Source organism: Herpailurus yagouaroundi, unplaced genomic scaffold (assembly GCF_014898765.1).
Source record: "Herpailurus yagouaroundi ecotype Mexico unplaced genomic scaffold, PumYag 159, whole genome shotgun sequence".
Taxonomy (NCBI): Eukaryota; Metazoa; Chordata; class Mammalia; order Carnivora; family Felidae; genus Herpailurus; species Herpailurus yagouaroundi.
The window spans coordinates 34,153,619-34,168,860 of NW_024412400.1; the positions used below are offsets into that span (position 1 = coordinate 34,153,619).

At 49.9% G+C, this 15,242-nt stretch overlaps 1 protein-coding gene across 5 annotated transcripts in view; it reads left to right on the forward strand.

Moving 5' to 3' along the window:
• The window catches only part of MRAS (muscle RAS oncogene homolog), a 55,254-nt gene extending 40,468 nt beyond the window's left edge, over nucleotides 1-14,786 (forward strand). For 4 of the 5 annotated variants that reach the window (XM_040480287.1, XM_040480286.1, XM_040480288.1 and 1 more), the window contains 4 exons: nucleotides 3,658-3,811; nucleotides 5,375-5,474; nucleotides 9,817-9,896; nucleotides 11,449-14,786. In XM_040480287.1, the coding sequence (XP_040336221.1) occupies nucleotides 3,658-3,811; nucleotides 5,375-5,474; nucleotides 9,817-9,896; nucleotides 11,449-11,548 (434 nt within the window). In that variant the 3' untranslated portion in view covers nucleotides 11,549-14,786. Of the gene's footprint in view, nucleotides 1-3,037; nucleotides 3,229-3,657; nucleotides 3,812-5,374; nucleotides 5,475-9,816; nucleotides 9,897-11,448 lie in introns of all 5 variants that reach the window. The other variant, XM_040480289.1, reaches the window with a different exon arrangement.
• The last annotated feature ends 456 nt before the right edge of the window (nucleotides 14,787-15,242 follow it).

The window sequence follows — 15,242 nt, forward strand, 5'->3', positions numbered from 1 at the left end:
GAAGGACATTTGGGCCCTTTCCATAATTTGGATATTATTGATAATGCTGCTATAAACATCAGGGTGCATGTACCCCTTTGAATCTGTATTTTTGTATCTTTCGGGTAAATACTTAGTGGTGCAATTGCTAGGTCTTAGGGTAGTTCTTTTTTTTTTAAGTTTGTTTATTTATTTTGAGAGAGAGAGTGAGAGGGAGGGAGAATGCATGGGAGAGATGGAGAGAGAGAAGAGAGAGAGAATCCCAAGCAGGCTCTGCACTGTTAGCATGAAGCCCAGTGTGGGGCTCCATCTCAAAAATTATAAGATCATGACCTGGGCTGAAATCAAGAGTAGGACGCTTAACCCAGTGAGACACACAGACGCCCCCTTAGTTCTATTTTTAACTTTTTGAGGAAGCTCCATACTGTTTTCCAGAGTGGCTGCACCGGTTCATTCCCACCAACAGTGCAAGAGGGTTCCCCTTTCTCTGCATCCTCGCCAACACCTGTTGTTTCTCGTGTTGTTAATTTTAGCCATTCCGACAGGTGTGAGGTGGTATTTCATGGTGGTTTTGATTTGTATTTCCCTGATGATGAGTGATGTGGAGCATCTTTTCATGTGCCCATTGACGCCTGTTCAGTTCTCTCACAATGATCATGAGATTTGCCAATACCTACTGTATTTAAAAATCAGGTTTTTGTACATATGTATCTTAGGCAACATTCTTATGTGCTTATGATTCATGACTTTGGCACTCCTTGATGCTTGTACTTTTTCCCATTATAAATACCCTGATTTGTCCTGTCCAGTGCATTGGCCTTGAATCCTGTTTTGTGGATGCATGGCGCTGGCATATCCTTTTTTATCCCTTCATTTTTCATCTTTCCTGTGTCATTTTGGTTTATATGTGTCTTTTGCAGTAGTAGACAAGTGGATTGTATTGGGTGTCTGCCTTAATAGGTGGGCTTAATCCATTTGCATTTACTATTGTTAGGCATAGTTAGAATTACGTCTGCCATCTTCTTTCATGTCTCCTTTTTTAGCTTTCATATTTTTGTGTAGTTTATTCTTGCCTTTTGTTGGATTGGTCCCATTTACTTTGTTCTGTTGGGCTTTTTTCCTTCTGATGATTAGGAACTTTTGAGTTTTATGTCTAGTGGTTATTCTATGTACAGACATGTGTTGGTGTGTGTGTGTGATTATATTTTTCTGTTAACATCTGGATGTAATTATTATCTTTAGTCTATTCCCAAATGAGGCAAGAAATTTAGTAGTAGCTTACTTTTCCCCAGCCCCGCCTCTCACAGATGGATCATCATAGATTTTAGTTCTAAACTGTCATTAATTTACTTCAAATCCTAAAATGATGTTTATTTAAACTTAACTCATGTTTTGCTGTAGTCCTTGCTTATCATTATTTATATTCTTTCATGGACCTATTTTTCACTTTGCTGAAGTATTTCCTCCAAGAATTCTGTTAGAAAGCATGGATATAATATTACTTCTACGGCAATCAGTGTGTGAAACGACCATTTTTCCTTTCCAGAGGGTCCATTTCGATTTTCAGCTCCCTATTAAATTGGGGTTTCAAAATTCTGCACATATTTTTTCACTTATCCTAGATCTCTAGTTTTTTTTTTTTAATTTTTTTTTAATGTTTATTCATTTTGAGGGAGAGACAAAGTGGGAGCAGGGGAGGAGCAGAGAGAGAGGGAGGCAAAGAATCTGAAGAAGGCTCCAGGCTCCACGTTGTCAGCACAGAGCCCAATGTGGGGCTGGAACCCACAAACCACAAGATCATGACCTGAGCCAAAGTTGGACGCTTAACCGACTGAGCCACCCAGGCACCCCTAGATCTCTAGTTTTTGTTTTGGATAATACACACCTTCAAAATCTGTGAATACATTAATTACATACCAACTGAATGTTGGGCCTTCTCATCCCTTCAGCCAAACCTGTGACATTTTCATCTGTTTTGTTGATGGGATTTATTTAGTGTCCTCGATCCCTACCCAAAATTACACCAACTCCCATCAATTACCTTCAGCTGGCTATATTGATCTTCACAGTATGTACTCATCCCCACCAGATGTTATATTACCCATTCAGTTGTTTGCCAGTCTCCCCACTAGATTATGAGTCCCAGGAGAGCAAAGATTTTGCCTCATTGATGTTGCATCTACAGTGCCTACAACACTGCCTGGCACATCGTAGGCTTTCCAATATTTCTTCAGTGAATGAATGAACAAAATTGAGTAGACTTCACATTCATTTACTCATTCAGCTACTATTTGAGTTCTGTTTGTGCCAGGTTCCGAATAGACCAGGCCCCTGCCTCTGGGAGGTGACAGTCCAGGTGGGGCCTATGAAATGGGCAGCAAGAACAGTATGCCATGAAGGGGCTATACAGGAGTGGGGAGAGTCCTGGAGGCTCAGGCACAAGAATGCAGTGAGTCAGAGTCAGCTGGCCAAGGCAAGGGGAGCAAGAGAGGAGGGATGGTTGGGGGATGGCACCCCAGGTGAGGAAGACAAGCTCGAAACAGACACTCCTCCAGAGCTTCTTTGTGGCAGGCGTTGCTCCAAGGGTCTAAATATTTTAACTTAAAACAACACTTAGCATCCCCATTTGAGGAAACGAAGGCTCAGAGAAGTGAGCTTGCCCTGAATCACACTCTAGGAATGAAGAATCAGACTCAGCCCAGAATCTGGCTCCAAAATCTATAACTACCTACTCCACTGCCTCCAGGGAGAGGGCAGGTGGGTCTGAGAGTAGAGTGAGCTAGGAAATGGGAGAGGCCGGATGGTGAGCAGAGACTTGCGGGATGCTGAGGGGCTTCAGGAGGCCTAAGGGGGTCAGGCCTGTGCATCTCAGAGGAGAACCCCTCTGAAACAGCCTGGGGGTGCGTATTTAACTCAGCAGCAAGGAAGCTGGAGGGGAATTGGCTTGAGAAGTCCATAGGGTGGAGGGAAGGAGAGGGGATGGATGGGTTGGGGAGAGACCCTTTGCCGAGATGGTGCCCTGCTCCGTCTCCCCAGCCATTCTTGTTTCCTTCCCCAGCTTCCCTTCCCGTCACCCCTGTGACAGCCCCATCCTAGGGGCAAGTGATCCTGGCTCTCAGAGGCCTCTCCTTCCCCATGGCCTGCCTGCTGTCTGTCCACACCGGAACTGAGGACCCTTCCTGACCTGGGATGGCCTCTTCAGGGCTTCCCCAGCGCATGTCCTGGGCTCTCCTCCCAAGGAGCTACAAGGTGGAAGCGTTGTGTCTATTTTACAAAAGAGGAAAGGGGGTTCAGAGAGTCAGGTAACTTCCCCAGGAATCAGTCTGTAAGGGCTGCAGCAGGATCCAAGCCCAGGTGTGGGGACCCCAGAGGGGTTGTGTAGCAGAGTTGATCATGGACTTTGTGAGGTTTTTCTGTAGACAGGCTGTTAAGGCCCAGGGAGCACAGTAGGTTGGAATCAGCAGGTCCACAAATGAGTCTCTTAGAGCCTCATACTTTGAAGTGTCTGAGGCCCTGCTGGGTCCCTTACACCTCAGCCCAGGGAGCTCATGCAGCCTCTCGTAGGGACAGCTTGTCTGGAGCCACCCTGGGGATGGCAGTGGCAGCATGGGGGTCTGCAGGCCAGGAGGGCTCCACAGTGGGGGGTGACAGCCTCTGAGTGGCCTCATCCCACTCCAGTTCTGGACACAGCCGGGCAGGAGGAGTTCAGCGCCATGCGGGAGCAGTACATGCGCACAGGGGACGGCTTCCTCATCGTCTACTCGGTGACAGACAAGGCCAGCTTCGAGCACGTGGACCGCTTCCACCAGCTCATCCTGCGCGTCAAGGACAGGTAAGGGCAGCTGGGCCAGGACCTCCCAGCCTCTGGCTCAGAGCAGGCTGTGTCTGTCTCAGTCTCTCTCACTGAGGCACAGAGGGGCAGAGGTGAATTCAGACATTGGTCCCTTGGGCTCCTACCCCAGTTCTTTCCATGGGGCCAAACAGCTTTCAAGCCTTAAGTCAGCCCCTTCCCATCTCTCCTAAACTGTCCCCACTGATGCCCCCAATTTAACCAAATTTTATCATGTTCAAAGAAAAAGTAAATTTTCTCTCCCGTATGCATTGTAATTGGCTAAATCACATTTGACTGTGGGATTTACAAGCACCTAATTAAAGGCTGGTTTTTTCCTTAGCATTATATGGAGTAATTAAATAATTTGTAGTTTCTTTTCAGCCTAACTGGTGTTTTCAGTTAATTGGCTCTTAAAGAGGCAATGCAAAGAGAGTAAAAGGACAAATGAATAGGAAATAAGCAAGCTTTGAACAAATCTCAGTAAATTCAGAAAAGTCTAGTTCACACCAACTCCAAAGGCAAAGTATTAGTAACTTTTCCAGGGAAAGGGATACACACTCACACACACTCACATATACACATAAAGCTCTGAGACCTAAATGTGGGTTAAGCTCCTGACTGTAGGAATTTCAAAAGAGAAAACATAAATGACTCTGATATGGGAAAATATTCAGCCTTTTGTCTAACCCAAGAAATGCAAGAAAAATAATAAAGTAGTATTTTTTACCTGTGAAATTCTAAATTTTTAAAAATGAAAATGCCCAATGATGTTGAAAATGCTGCAAGACTGACATTTCTTTCACCTTCAGGCGGCAATATGGCCACATACGTCAATGAGGATCTTTATTTATTATTTTTTTTAATGTTTATTTATTTTTGAGAGAGAGAGACAGAGAGTGGAGGGGTGGGGGCAGAGAGAGAGAAGGAGACACAGAATCTGAAGGAGGCTCCAGGCTCTGAGCAGTCAGCACAGAGCCCAACAACGGGGCTCGAACTCACAGACCGCGAGATCATGACCTGAGCCAAAGTCAGACACTTAACCGACTGAGCCATCCAGGTGCCCCAAGTCAATGAAAATCTTTAAGGTAGACATGCCTTGTGATCCTACTCTTCCTCTCCTGGGAGCCATCTTGATTTTGCAGCTGCCATTTATTGAATGCCAGCTGTGTACCAAACGCTGGCCCTGGTGCTCTTCCTGAGCCACTGCTGATGGCCACAGCTGCCCTGGATGGCTGGTGCATCAGTGTGGCCAGGAGATGGAAGGGAGCAGGTCTGGGTAGCCAGCCCTCCCCCGCACAGCAGTCTGTCAGGGCCCTCACTGATGGTGCTGAGCCAGGAGCTTCCCAGGAAAACCCTTTTCCTCTCCCTGCAGCAAGCCTCCAAACCAGCAGTCCTGAGCCCCCCTTCCCCTGCCTAGAGACGTGGAGAGAAGGACTCTTGAGTCGACCCCAGGGCAACCAGGGAGGCAATATGGGCTGCACTATGCCTGAGGTGCAGCTGTGTTCCCATCACCAGGCGTGAGAGTCATGAAACTTCATGAGCTGCTGTTCCTTTATTTCCCAGAGAGTCATTTCCGATGATCCTCGTGGCCAACAAGGTCGATCTGATGCATTTGAGGAAAATCACCAGGGAACAAGGAAAAGAAATGGCGACCAAACACAATGTAGGTTTTGTATGTGTGTGCGTGTGTGTGTGTGTGTGTGTGTGTGTGTGTGTGTGTGTATGCGTGTGTGTGTGTGTGTGTTGGATGGTCAGGGATGTATACAAGACCATGCCCATCACCCCTGTGGTATCTCGGGGCTCCTGGGTAGTGGGTAGAGGGCATATGTGATAAGGGATATGTTGTGAAACAAAATAGCAGACCAGAGAGAAAGCACTCTCTTCAGTCATAAGGGGCTCTGATGCGGGGACCAAGGGCCTTCACAGTGGCCTGTGAGCTGTGGCGTTCAGGCCACCTCCTGGCCTTCAACTCAGCAGATTCATCGTTGGGCTGTGCAGGGATTGGCTTCTGTCCTGTTCTCTGAGCCAGCCGCCTGATTATGCTCAGAATCATCAGACGAGCTGCAGTTCACCGAGCCCCGTTCTATGACAGGTATTATGCCGGGAGAGAATTTAGGCCTCATAGCTGCATGTTGAGGTAGGTATCGTTATGCCCATCTTACGGCTGGTCATGCTGAGGTTTGCCCAGGCCACTCCGTGAATATCAGCAGACATCTTTGTTTTCTTTTTCTCAGTTCATTGTGATGCCCCTTTGCCCTCTGGATGTGCTGGGGAGGGGTCACTGGGCTTCGTCCCACCCCTCCCCCCCACAGGCACAGCCCAGGCCCCTGGCCTCCTTGGTCAGTTACATAGAAGTCCACTCTGCCTGCTGGGAGGTCTGCTGCAAGGTTGCCCCTTCCCCCTGCCTGGTGGGCCCAGCTGTGTGAGTAGAGGAAGGGGGCTCACTGCAAGTTACTTCTGCTTGTCTCTGCCTTCTGTGTTCATTCACATGTTCACTTAACTGTATTCTAGGCCCTGGGAAACAAAACCCCTTGCTTTATGGTTCTTACGTCTAGTGACAAGAGAAGATAATAAACAAAGCAAATTACAGTGTGTTGGAAGGTGACATGTACTATGGAAAAAAGTAAATCAGGGAAGGGGGTCAGGAATGTGAGGTGGAGGAGGATGCTTTTCCAAATAGGGTAGTCAGGGAAAGCCTTGCTAGGGAGGGTGCATTTCAGCAAAGACTTACAGGAGGTGGGGGAGTAAGCCCCACAGACCTCTGGGGAAAGAACGTTCCAGCTGAGGGAATAATCAATGCAAAGACCCTGAGGTGGGAGGTTGAGGATCGGCAAGGCCAGCTGGAGCAGGAGTGGGAGGGGTGGGTAGCGGGAGGTCAGGTCAGAGAAGGGGTTTAAGGCTTTATGGGCTTTTACTCAGAGGGAGACGGGAAACCACTGGAGGGCTTTGAGTGATGAGTGATGAGGTCTGGCTTATGGCTGGACAGCTTCTCTCTGGTGGCTGTGTTGAGTAGGGTTGGTAGGGGCCAATCGTGGGAGCAGGGAAACGAGTTAGAGGCTGCCACAATAATCCAGGTACAGGTTAACATGGCCCAGGGTGGGACTCGTGAAAGTGACAAGGAGGTGGTTGGATTCTGGACATGTCTCTAAGAGAGCCAACAGGGTTTGTGCACAGATTGGATATGGGGTGAGAGAAAAAGAAAGGAATGGCAGGTGACCCTGTGGTTTGGGCGTGAGCAACTTTCAAAAGACAGGAGTGAGAGTAGCTGGGCAGAGGAGACAGTAGGATTAAGTGTGTGCAAGACAGGAGCTTGCTTGCATATCTGTGTCATTTACGGAGCTGAGCAGATGATCAGATGGAAATGCCAAGTCAGCAGCCAGATATAGCATCTGGGGTAAATATTGGCAATCGGCAGCATGTAGATGGCATTTGAAGCCATGAACACCAAGGGAGTGGGTGTAGGTAGGGCAAGGGCCCCAAACTGAGGGACCAAGGCTGGGACATTTCAACCAGTGATGTGGGGAAGTGAGGAGGAAGCCATAAAAGGACCTGAGTGGTCAGTGACACATGAGGGCCAAAGCAGAGCATCATGAGAGCCAAGTGAAGAAGGTGCCTCAAGGAGGAGGGAGTGATTGACCAGGACAGGGCTGCCCTCAAGTCTCCAGAGGAGAGCTGGTTCAGCAGCAGGACATTCTGAACAGAGACAGGCCTGAGGAGCCGGCTCCGTTTCACAGCCTTGGGCTCCATACACTGGCCTGAGGAGGCTTCCTTAGGGCTTTCACCTTGTGTGCATCCCTCCCAAGCAGCTGGGTGGGTGGGTGCAGAGGGGAGGGTGCTGTGCAGGCAGCAGGAGCTCCATTCTGCAGATAAGCAACGCACCTCCGGAACCGGGTCTCCCCTCTCTCAGCCGTCTTTCTCCTGCAGCCAAGTGACTTATTTGACCAAGTGACTCTGAGAGCTACTCTCGATAACATCCTATTTTAGAGCTCATGAGGCAAGTTCCTCTTTAGCTGGCAAAGCCGGTGCCCCACCCTGTGCAGGAAGATGGCATTTCTTAGCCCTGTGGCTGAGTCAGAGCGTACTACCGTTTATTACAGGGTTTCCCTTAGTTTGAGTCTCCTTGCTCCTGAAACCCTAGAATTCTAAGAACCCAGAAAATGCACATCAGCCTTTTTTTTTACTGGTAGAGGCAAGACGCCCAGAAAGAAGGAGGGGGGTGCCTGAGGACCTAGGGGATGCTACAAGTGATGTACTTCTGAGTGGTGCAGGGGAACAGCAGGCAGCAGTGGTCTGGGGCCCCCAGATCCATGGACTTGCTGAGCCGGCAGGGTCACAGGATGTGAAGGGGTCCCAGTTAGGTCCCGGGCCCTACTACTGGCACCTTCCCGCTTCCCCTCTCAGTGTGCACATAGAAGTGCCTTGTCCTGGCCTCACAGGGTGCCACGGGTCTCTGGCTTCTAGGTGCTAACAGGGGTGCCTGCCATGCTTGGAAGAGGCTCTGCCAATGACCTCAGCACCCCTACTTGTCTGTGGGAGGCCAGGCAGCAAGTGGAACATGCATCTGTTTCAAACCTTGATTCTCTGCTGGCCTCTGTGTGGCTTTGGGCAAGTGTGTCAGACTCTGAGCTCAGTCTCCCACTGCACAATGGAGATACTTGCTCACCGCAGACGGTTAAGGGGGGGTTCAGTGAGGTCAGGGATGTTGAGACCTGGGGGGCGAAACAGCCCACAGTCGTCTCAATCAAACAACCTACAGTGGAGGACAGTTTTCTTTCAGTGTTTTCAGAGGTTCAGAGATTTGTTGGATGACTACTTCTAAAGTCTGAGCAAGCCGTGCTTCCTGTGCCCTGACCTCGGGGTCTGGGTCAACTACGAGACCTCTGTCTGAAGCCACAGCAATGTGTGAAGATAGTTTAGGGTATGTTCTGGGCAGTCGTTTATAACACATTCTTCCAAAGTAACAGCTTACTCTGTCACCCCCTTACCCAGGCACTTGAACTGTTGATCATTTTTATTTTCTTCACTGGGCTTTTCTTTTTTGAAAGTGTTACAATGAAATGCCTTAGTTTTGTAACCAGGAAAAAGTGGTGAAATTTACCACAGTTCTTCAGTCTGGTCACAAGCTGCTTACCTCTCTGGCCTGGGGAAGCCTGTATATTTTGTACAAACCCCACACCCTCTCCACTGATGGAGGAGTGGGCATGAATGCTTCCTGCCTTTGTGGGGTCCCTGCTACAGGAAGAGGTGTGCTCAGGACTGTGTCCTGACCTCATGGAACCTTCGTTCCCCTCCATGTACCGGCCCGAGGCTCAGTGTAGACATGGCCCTCAACACCTGTCCTGTGGGGCCACCGCAGCCACATCTCTCCATGTGCTGACTGCCTTTCAGGCGGATGATGATCCCTCAGTATTAAACGTGCAGGCACAAGCCTTCTGTAAACATGGCTGAGCTCCCAGACTCATAGATGCAGACTGTGCTGTGCTGAGCTCCCAGACTCATAGATGCTGGGGGCGGGGAGGCACAGACCGGCTAGGGGTCACCAGGGTGCAGAGTCCTGCCCATGGCCCAGCTTCGCCTCAGCCTTTCCCGCCACAGTCCCCTCTAGAGAGGGCCCAGGAAGAGGCAGAGGTCCCTTCACGGTGGAGAAATGGGCCTCAGAAAGAAAAAAAGAATGGCCTCAGATCCTATTTTAGTTTGATAAATGAAACAGTCTTTAGTCTTCAAGTATATAAAAAGATCACTTCTTTTCTATTTTTGGGGGGCTATTAAAGATCTCTATGACTAGAGAACAAGAGGGAAATGGAAAAGCTGTTGGTAAAATTTTCCAGCCGTAAGGAACAAGAAGCTACCAAAGGGCTTGAGGTTGCTGGAGCTGGGGTTCTGTGGTGGGGGGAGGGTGTCTAAAGGCAGGCAGTTCCTCAGGACCTCTGAGATTTTGCGATTTTAGGGAACAGGGCTTGGTGGACCCCCGAGCCACTTTTACCAAGTCGAGCTTTGCCTTCCAGATTCCGTACATAGAAACCAGTGCCAAGGACCCACCTCTCAACGTCGACAAAGCCTTCCATGACCTGGTGAGGGTAATTAGGTGAGCATGGCACGCCTCCCTAGAAGCGGGGCCTCAGCGGCAGGATGGGGACCCACAGGGCTGGAGGAACGCAGCGCTTGTTCCAAGGCCCAGGATGCACAGTTCTGGGCCTGCTTTGGATTTCTTGTACCTCCATTCATTTCTTTTCCCTGCCCTTGCCACCTGCCTTCCCACACCTGCCCTCACTCCTACTACCTGTGGGGGAATCCAGAAGCCTTCCTGCCGGTGGTGCTCACTCAGCCTCCTGTCTGGCCTCCCCTAGGCTCTGCAGCTCAGGCTCCCTGAGGGCAGCTCCCTCCCCCTGTCTGGGGTTCTCCCCACACCACCGCACCTGTCAGCACCACTGACAGGTCTGTCTCTTCTTTCCCACCCTGACCCCAGAGCACCCTGGCACATGTCACCTGAACAACCACCGTTCTAATTCCTAGGCTCAAATTTCTAAAGTGAGGCACATGAGCCCCTTTCCAGACTGCACACACTGCCAGTCTGCAAATATTATTGGAAATCCTGGTCCGTGGTCTCGCTTGCATTCCTTTGCATGGTCAGGGTCCAAGCCCTAACCACCTTGTGCTTAGAGGACTGAACCAGCCTCCTGGCTGCTCCCCTGTCGCCCATCTGCCCACTTCCGAAATCTGCAACATGCAGAACAGCCTACCCAGTGGCCCTCAAATATCTAGCACGTAGTGTGAGGCCATGTGCTGGTGAGCTCAAGCTACGAAATCACACGTGGGGCTCTGACAGAGTACTCCCCACCTGCTACCTCTCAGCACCCCCAGGATACACATCCATGTGCATGCACTCACACACGCACGCCTTTTGTCCTCATTCCCCAGCATGGACTGTGATAATACAGCCCTTACTTTCTTCACGCTTGAAAAAATTTTCCCATGGGCCTCCAGTTAGGATATGCTGCCACACCATGGGCTGGTGATGTCTTGGTTAGGGACCTGTCGTTCCAAGGGCAGGTTGCAGACATAGGAATGGTTACCGGAAAACGTGTAAAGAGCTTTTGTCCTCAGCTGACCCATCATTTTTTTTTTTTAATTTTTTTTTTCAACGTTTATTTATTTTTGGGACAGAGAGAGACAGAGCACGAACGGGGGAGGGGCAGAGAGAGAGGGAGACACAGAATCGGAAACAGGCTCCAGGCTCTGAGCCATCAGCCCAGAGCCCGACGCGGGGCTCGAACTCACGGACCGTGAGATCTTGACCTGGCTGAAGTCGGACGCTTAACCGACTGCGCCACCCAGGCGCCCCCCATCATTTTTTTAAAAATATGAAACACAAAAATAGAGGCCAATACTGTATAACATATAATGTAGTTTATGATTTAAATAATTGTAGCCACAGCATGATGTCAGGAATTCTCAGCAGTAGGAGGACAGGCTTTGCACTGCCCTCTCTGCCTTCCACTCTCTTTGTCCCAGAGACACTCTCCAGGCCAGCCCTCCAGCAGCATCCAGAACAGGCCCGCCTGGTGCACAGGAAGGTGGGGCAGGGAGAAGCTAAGCCCATTCTGACTTTGTTTTTCTGCCTTTCACTGTCTCAAAAGGCAACAGATTCCGGAAAAGAGTCAGAAGAAGAAGAAGAAAACCAAATGGCGGGGAGACCGGGCCACCGGCACCCACAAACTGCAGTGCGTGATATTGTGACGGGCCTGAGACCCTGGCCACAGTGACCGTGAACTGGCCGGCCCTCGGGACCCTCCACTGCCTAACCGCACTGAAAACCATTTCTAACCATGACCCTTGGCCCGAGGACCTGGCACGGGAAGGGAGAAAGGGAGGGTGGGCAGGAAGGAGATATGCTCTGGCTTTGCCAAAAGGGCACAGGCTTTCCCGTGTCTCGTAAGAGACCGGGAAGCAACGCTAAACAGAAGCAGCACCCAAGCCCCTCGCTTTGATTCAACCCGGTTCCTCCCCGTCTCTCTCAGTGGCTACGTTGTTTCTTTGAAGTACACAGTATTGATTTGACATTGAAGGGTGTACCTCAGACAAAGTACCAAACAAGCCATGATCAATTCCCCGCCGGCTCCAGCCTCCAACCCAAAGTGTCTGAGCTTGGGTGTCTTTTTTAGATTTTTAAATTATTTTAGTGATTATTATTTTATTAAAGGGGTCTGTGCCCACTGACTGGTGGAGCTTTAAGTCTTCAGCAGGCCTCTCTGAGAACATGTCTGGAATATTGTTGTTGTTGTTGTTGTTGTTGTTGTTTTTAACTGAGTTTTCCCAGCAGTGCCAAAACTCAGCTCAACATGGAAGTGGAGGGACCGAGAGCCTGGAAGTTAATGAGGACTGTGGCTGGAGGCCTCAGGATGAACACCCCACTCGTAGCCTCCAAGCTGGAGAGAAGAGAGATGCATTCACCCAGAAGGTTCTGCTGTGTTTGAGGGTGTAGGTATTAGGAAATGGAATTTTATTTTGCTGAGCGGAGAGGCTGGCACAGGCGTGTCAGTTTTAAGAAGGTTTTTTCTTATCCTTTTTAAATGTATAAATTAAGCTGATTGGCTTTGCAGAGGGGTTCGTTTACTTTTCAGATAGTGCAGATTCCATTCTGTGCTCTGAGGGCTCTCCCGAATCTATCTCTTCACGCTTTCTCACGGCCTGTGCTGCCTGGTGCCTCTCGGATACAGACACACTGACATGGACATGTACGTTTCAACACGTCACAGTGAGCTAATGTGGGCGCCATCCAGAAAACTCGAGTTCGTGCTGAATCTTAACCAAAAACGATCCAATACTGTTATTACTAAAACAGCAGCAAGACCTGAAGCCATTTTCCCTTTGAGTCCACTGACTGACTACTACTTCTTAAGGCCCAGTAAATGAGCAAACCCCTCGAAGCATTTGCAAACTTAAGATTCGCTTGCCTTCCTGGCACACACTTTTCTTAACCTCTCGGATCTTAACTATAATGTATACTTAAAGGAGAAAGGAGGATTGGGGTGATGTCATGGCTCCCATACACCTATGTCTGCAAGGGGACACTCCCCCAGCATCCTGACAATGCCACTTCCCTCTCGGGTGCTTCTGAGTGATTCAAAGGCTGGGTTTTCCCAGCCAGGGTGCTTGTAGAGACAGCAAAAACAGCAGCGCACCGCTGAGAGGAGGTCGAAAGACCAGGCAGCACAGCTAACGACCTTCTTTCCCCTGTGATACAAGTCAGATCACTAGGCAAACTAGAACAGCCCCAGCAGGTGGCCTGGCCACTCTGTGGAGGAAGAAACCTGGGAAAGTGAGCACCCAACTGGACATGAGACACCTGGATTCTTCTCTGGTTTTGAAAGTGTGCTGAGTTCCTAACTCAGCAAGATCACCAGCCCCAGGGGCCCACCTGAGGAGTGATTCTGTGTAGAATGAAATAATTGGGACTTTTGTTAATGAGGAAATCAAACTCCTTTATTTGTCTAAAGGGGCCTTTTTGGTCTGACCCTAAAAGGAAAGATAACAAAGAGCGTTCCAGATTGAGCACTTCAGAGTGTCCCAAGATCCTGTAGTGTTAATGGACATTTTAAACACTAACAGAACAAGGCTCTTTCCAGCCCTTATGCTCCTCCGAGCCGAGTCCGCAGCAGCCCCGTGTGCGGACGAGACGAGGAGGCGGCAGCAAGATCGGGGGAAGAAGTAAGGACGGAGATGCTCCGTGGCGAAGGGGTGGTGGGCAGCGGCCGCTGCTGGAAAACTAGCGGGCACGGGCCACCTCTAGCACACCCCTGCCCCCTGCCCTCTGCGGATCCTGTGACTCCACGGCTGCACTGAGTGGGGGGTCCCATTGGAAGCTGATCGGCTGACATAGAATGAATTCCTTAGCCACGAAGGTCACCAGACAAAGGGGTTCCATCTGCTTCTGATCCCAGCAGTGCTCCTGCCCACCTGGCCCCATCTTCCAGAATATCCTTCCTGCAGTCAGCCCACAACTCAGCTCCGTTCTTCAAGGGGGACACTGGTTAAGGAAAGGCCGCCTGCTGCTGAGTCTGGGGTCAGCCTTCATTGTCCATGACCTCGTGTTGCCCACAGATCAATAACACTTTTAAAAGACAGGTCTGTGTTTTAGAGAACTGTGGACCTTTATGGCAGTGAGGGCTTCCAGATAGGCCAGAATGGAGTGTGCCCTGGGGCATCCCCAGCACAGTACCTCTCCATGGCCACATGGCAGAGTCTGTCGGAACATCAGGTGGCCATGCTACTCCGTGACTGAGGAGCCCAATGGGGCTCATCTTTGGTGACATTTTGGTGTTTCCACCGGTTTTCCAGACCACCTGAATAGTGCTACCTTCACATCTGGAATACACCCTTCCTGAACCTCCCCACCCCATGCCTTTGCCCCTGTGTGCTCTCAGATTTCCTCCTAAAATTTTGACAACCCCAATTAGAGGGCTACTTTTCTCTCCAGCAGGTAATCTTAGCCATCTTCCCGACCCCTATAGCCTGGGGCTCTGGCTACTGGCTTCTCCTGTACTTTGCCACACGGGGGTCACTTGGATGGCTTTTCTTAGGACTTGGACCCCACCTCGTGTTGCTTGCTGTGGAGAGTACCTGGGAGCCGAGTGTGGCCTGTCTCACTTTGCCATGAGATGTGACCCACGAACACATGGCAGCTCTGACCCAAAGGCCCCTCAGACATGTGACAGTCAATCTGGAGCCACAGACAGAGTCCTTCCATTAACAGCCCATTGGGTTAGAAATTCCATGTTGGGTTTACTTAGAACAAAAGATACTTGAATTGTTGAGCGCCCAGAGCGCACAGCTTCTGCTACCCAGTATTACCGGATGGCCATTGTTGTGACAGGAGAGTGATGCCTGAGGGTCTCGACGATGCTTGAGCCTTTTATGTAACTTTTTATCAAGTCTTTGTGTAGCTCAACCCATTAATAAAGAAAAGAAGAGCAGTTGTCTTATTTCCTCTTATTCAGATATTCCTGAAGTTTTGCTGAGGACATTATAAGTTGCCTGTGTCTGGCCCAGAGCACATTCTTACAGAGCAAACCTAAACTAAGGAGGAGATCACTGGTGGCCGTGAGGAAGTGTCTCCTTCCTACCTGGAGCCAGAGGATGAGGGCAAGTGAGTGGGGTGATTAGAGACCTAGCCTCTTGATGTCTGGCAGCCTTGGATTCGAGTTCCGCCACTGACCTTTTGTGCCTTTGAGCAAGTTCAATTGCAGTTGAACTTCAGTCTCCAGCTGCCCTGCCTGAGAACGGGATGATAGTGTGTACCTCCTGAGTAGACCCAGGGCTGAAGCGAAGCTGTGGGACGGAGCTCTGAAATGGCACTCTTTGTAAAGGACACTGATTGGGGTGTCTGACGTGGCTTTTTGTGAAAACTGACCCCTGCCGCCATCCACAAGAT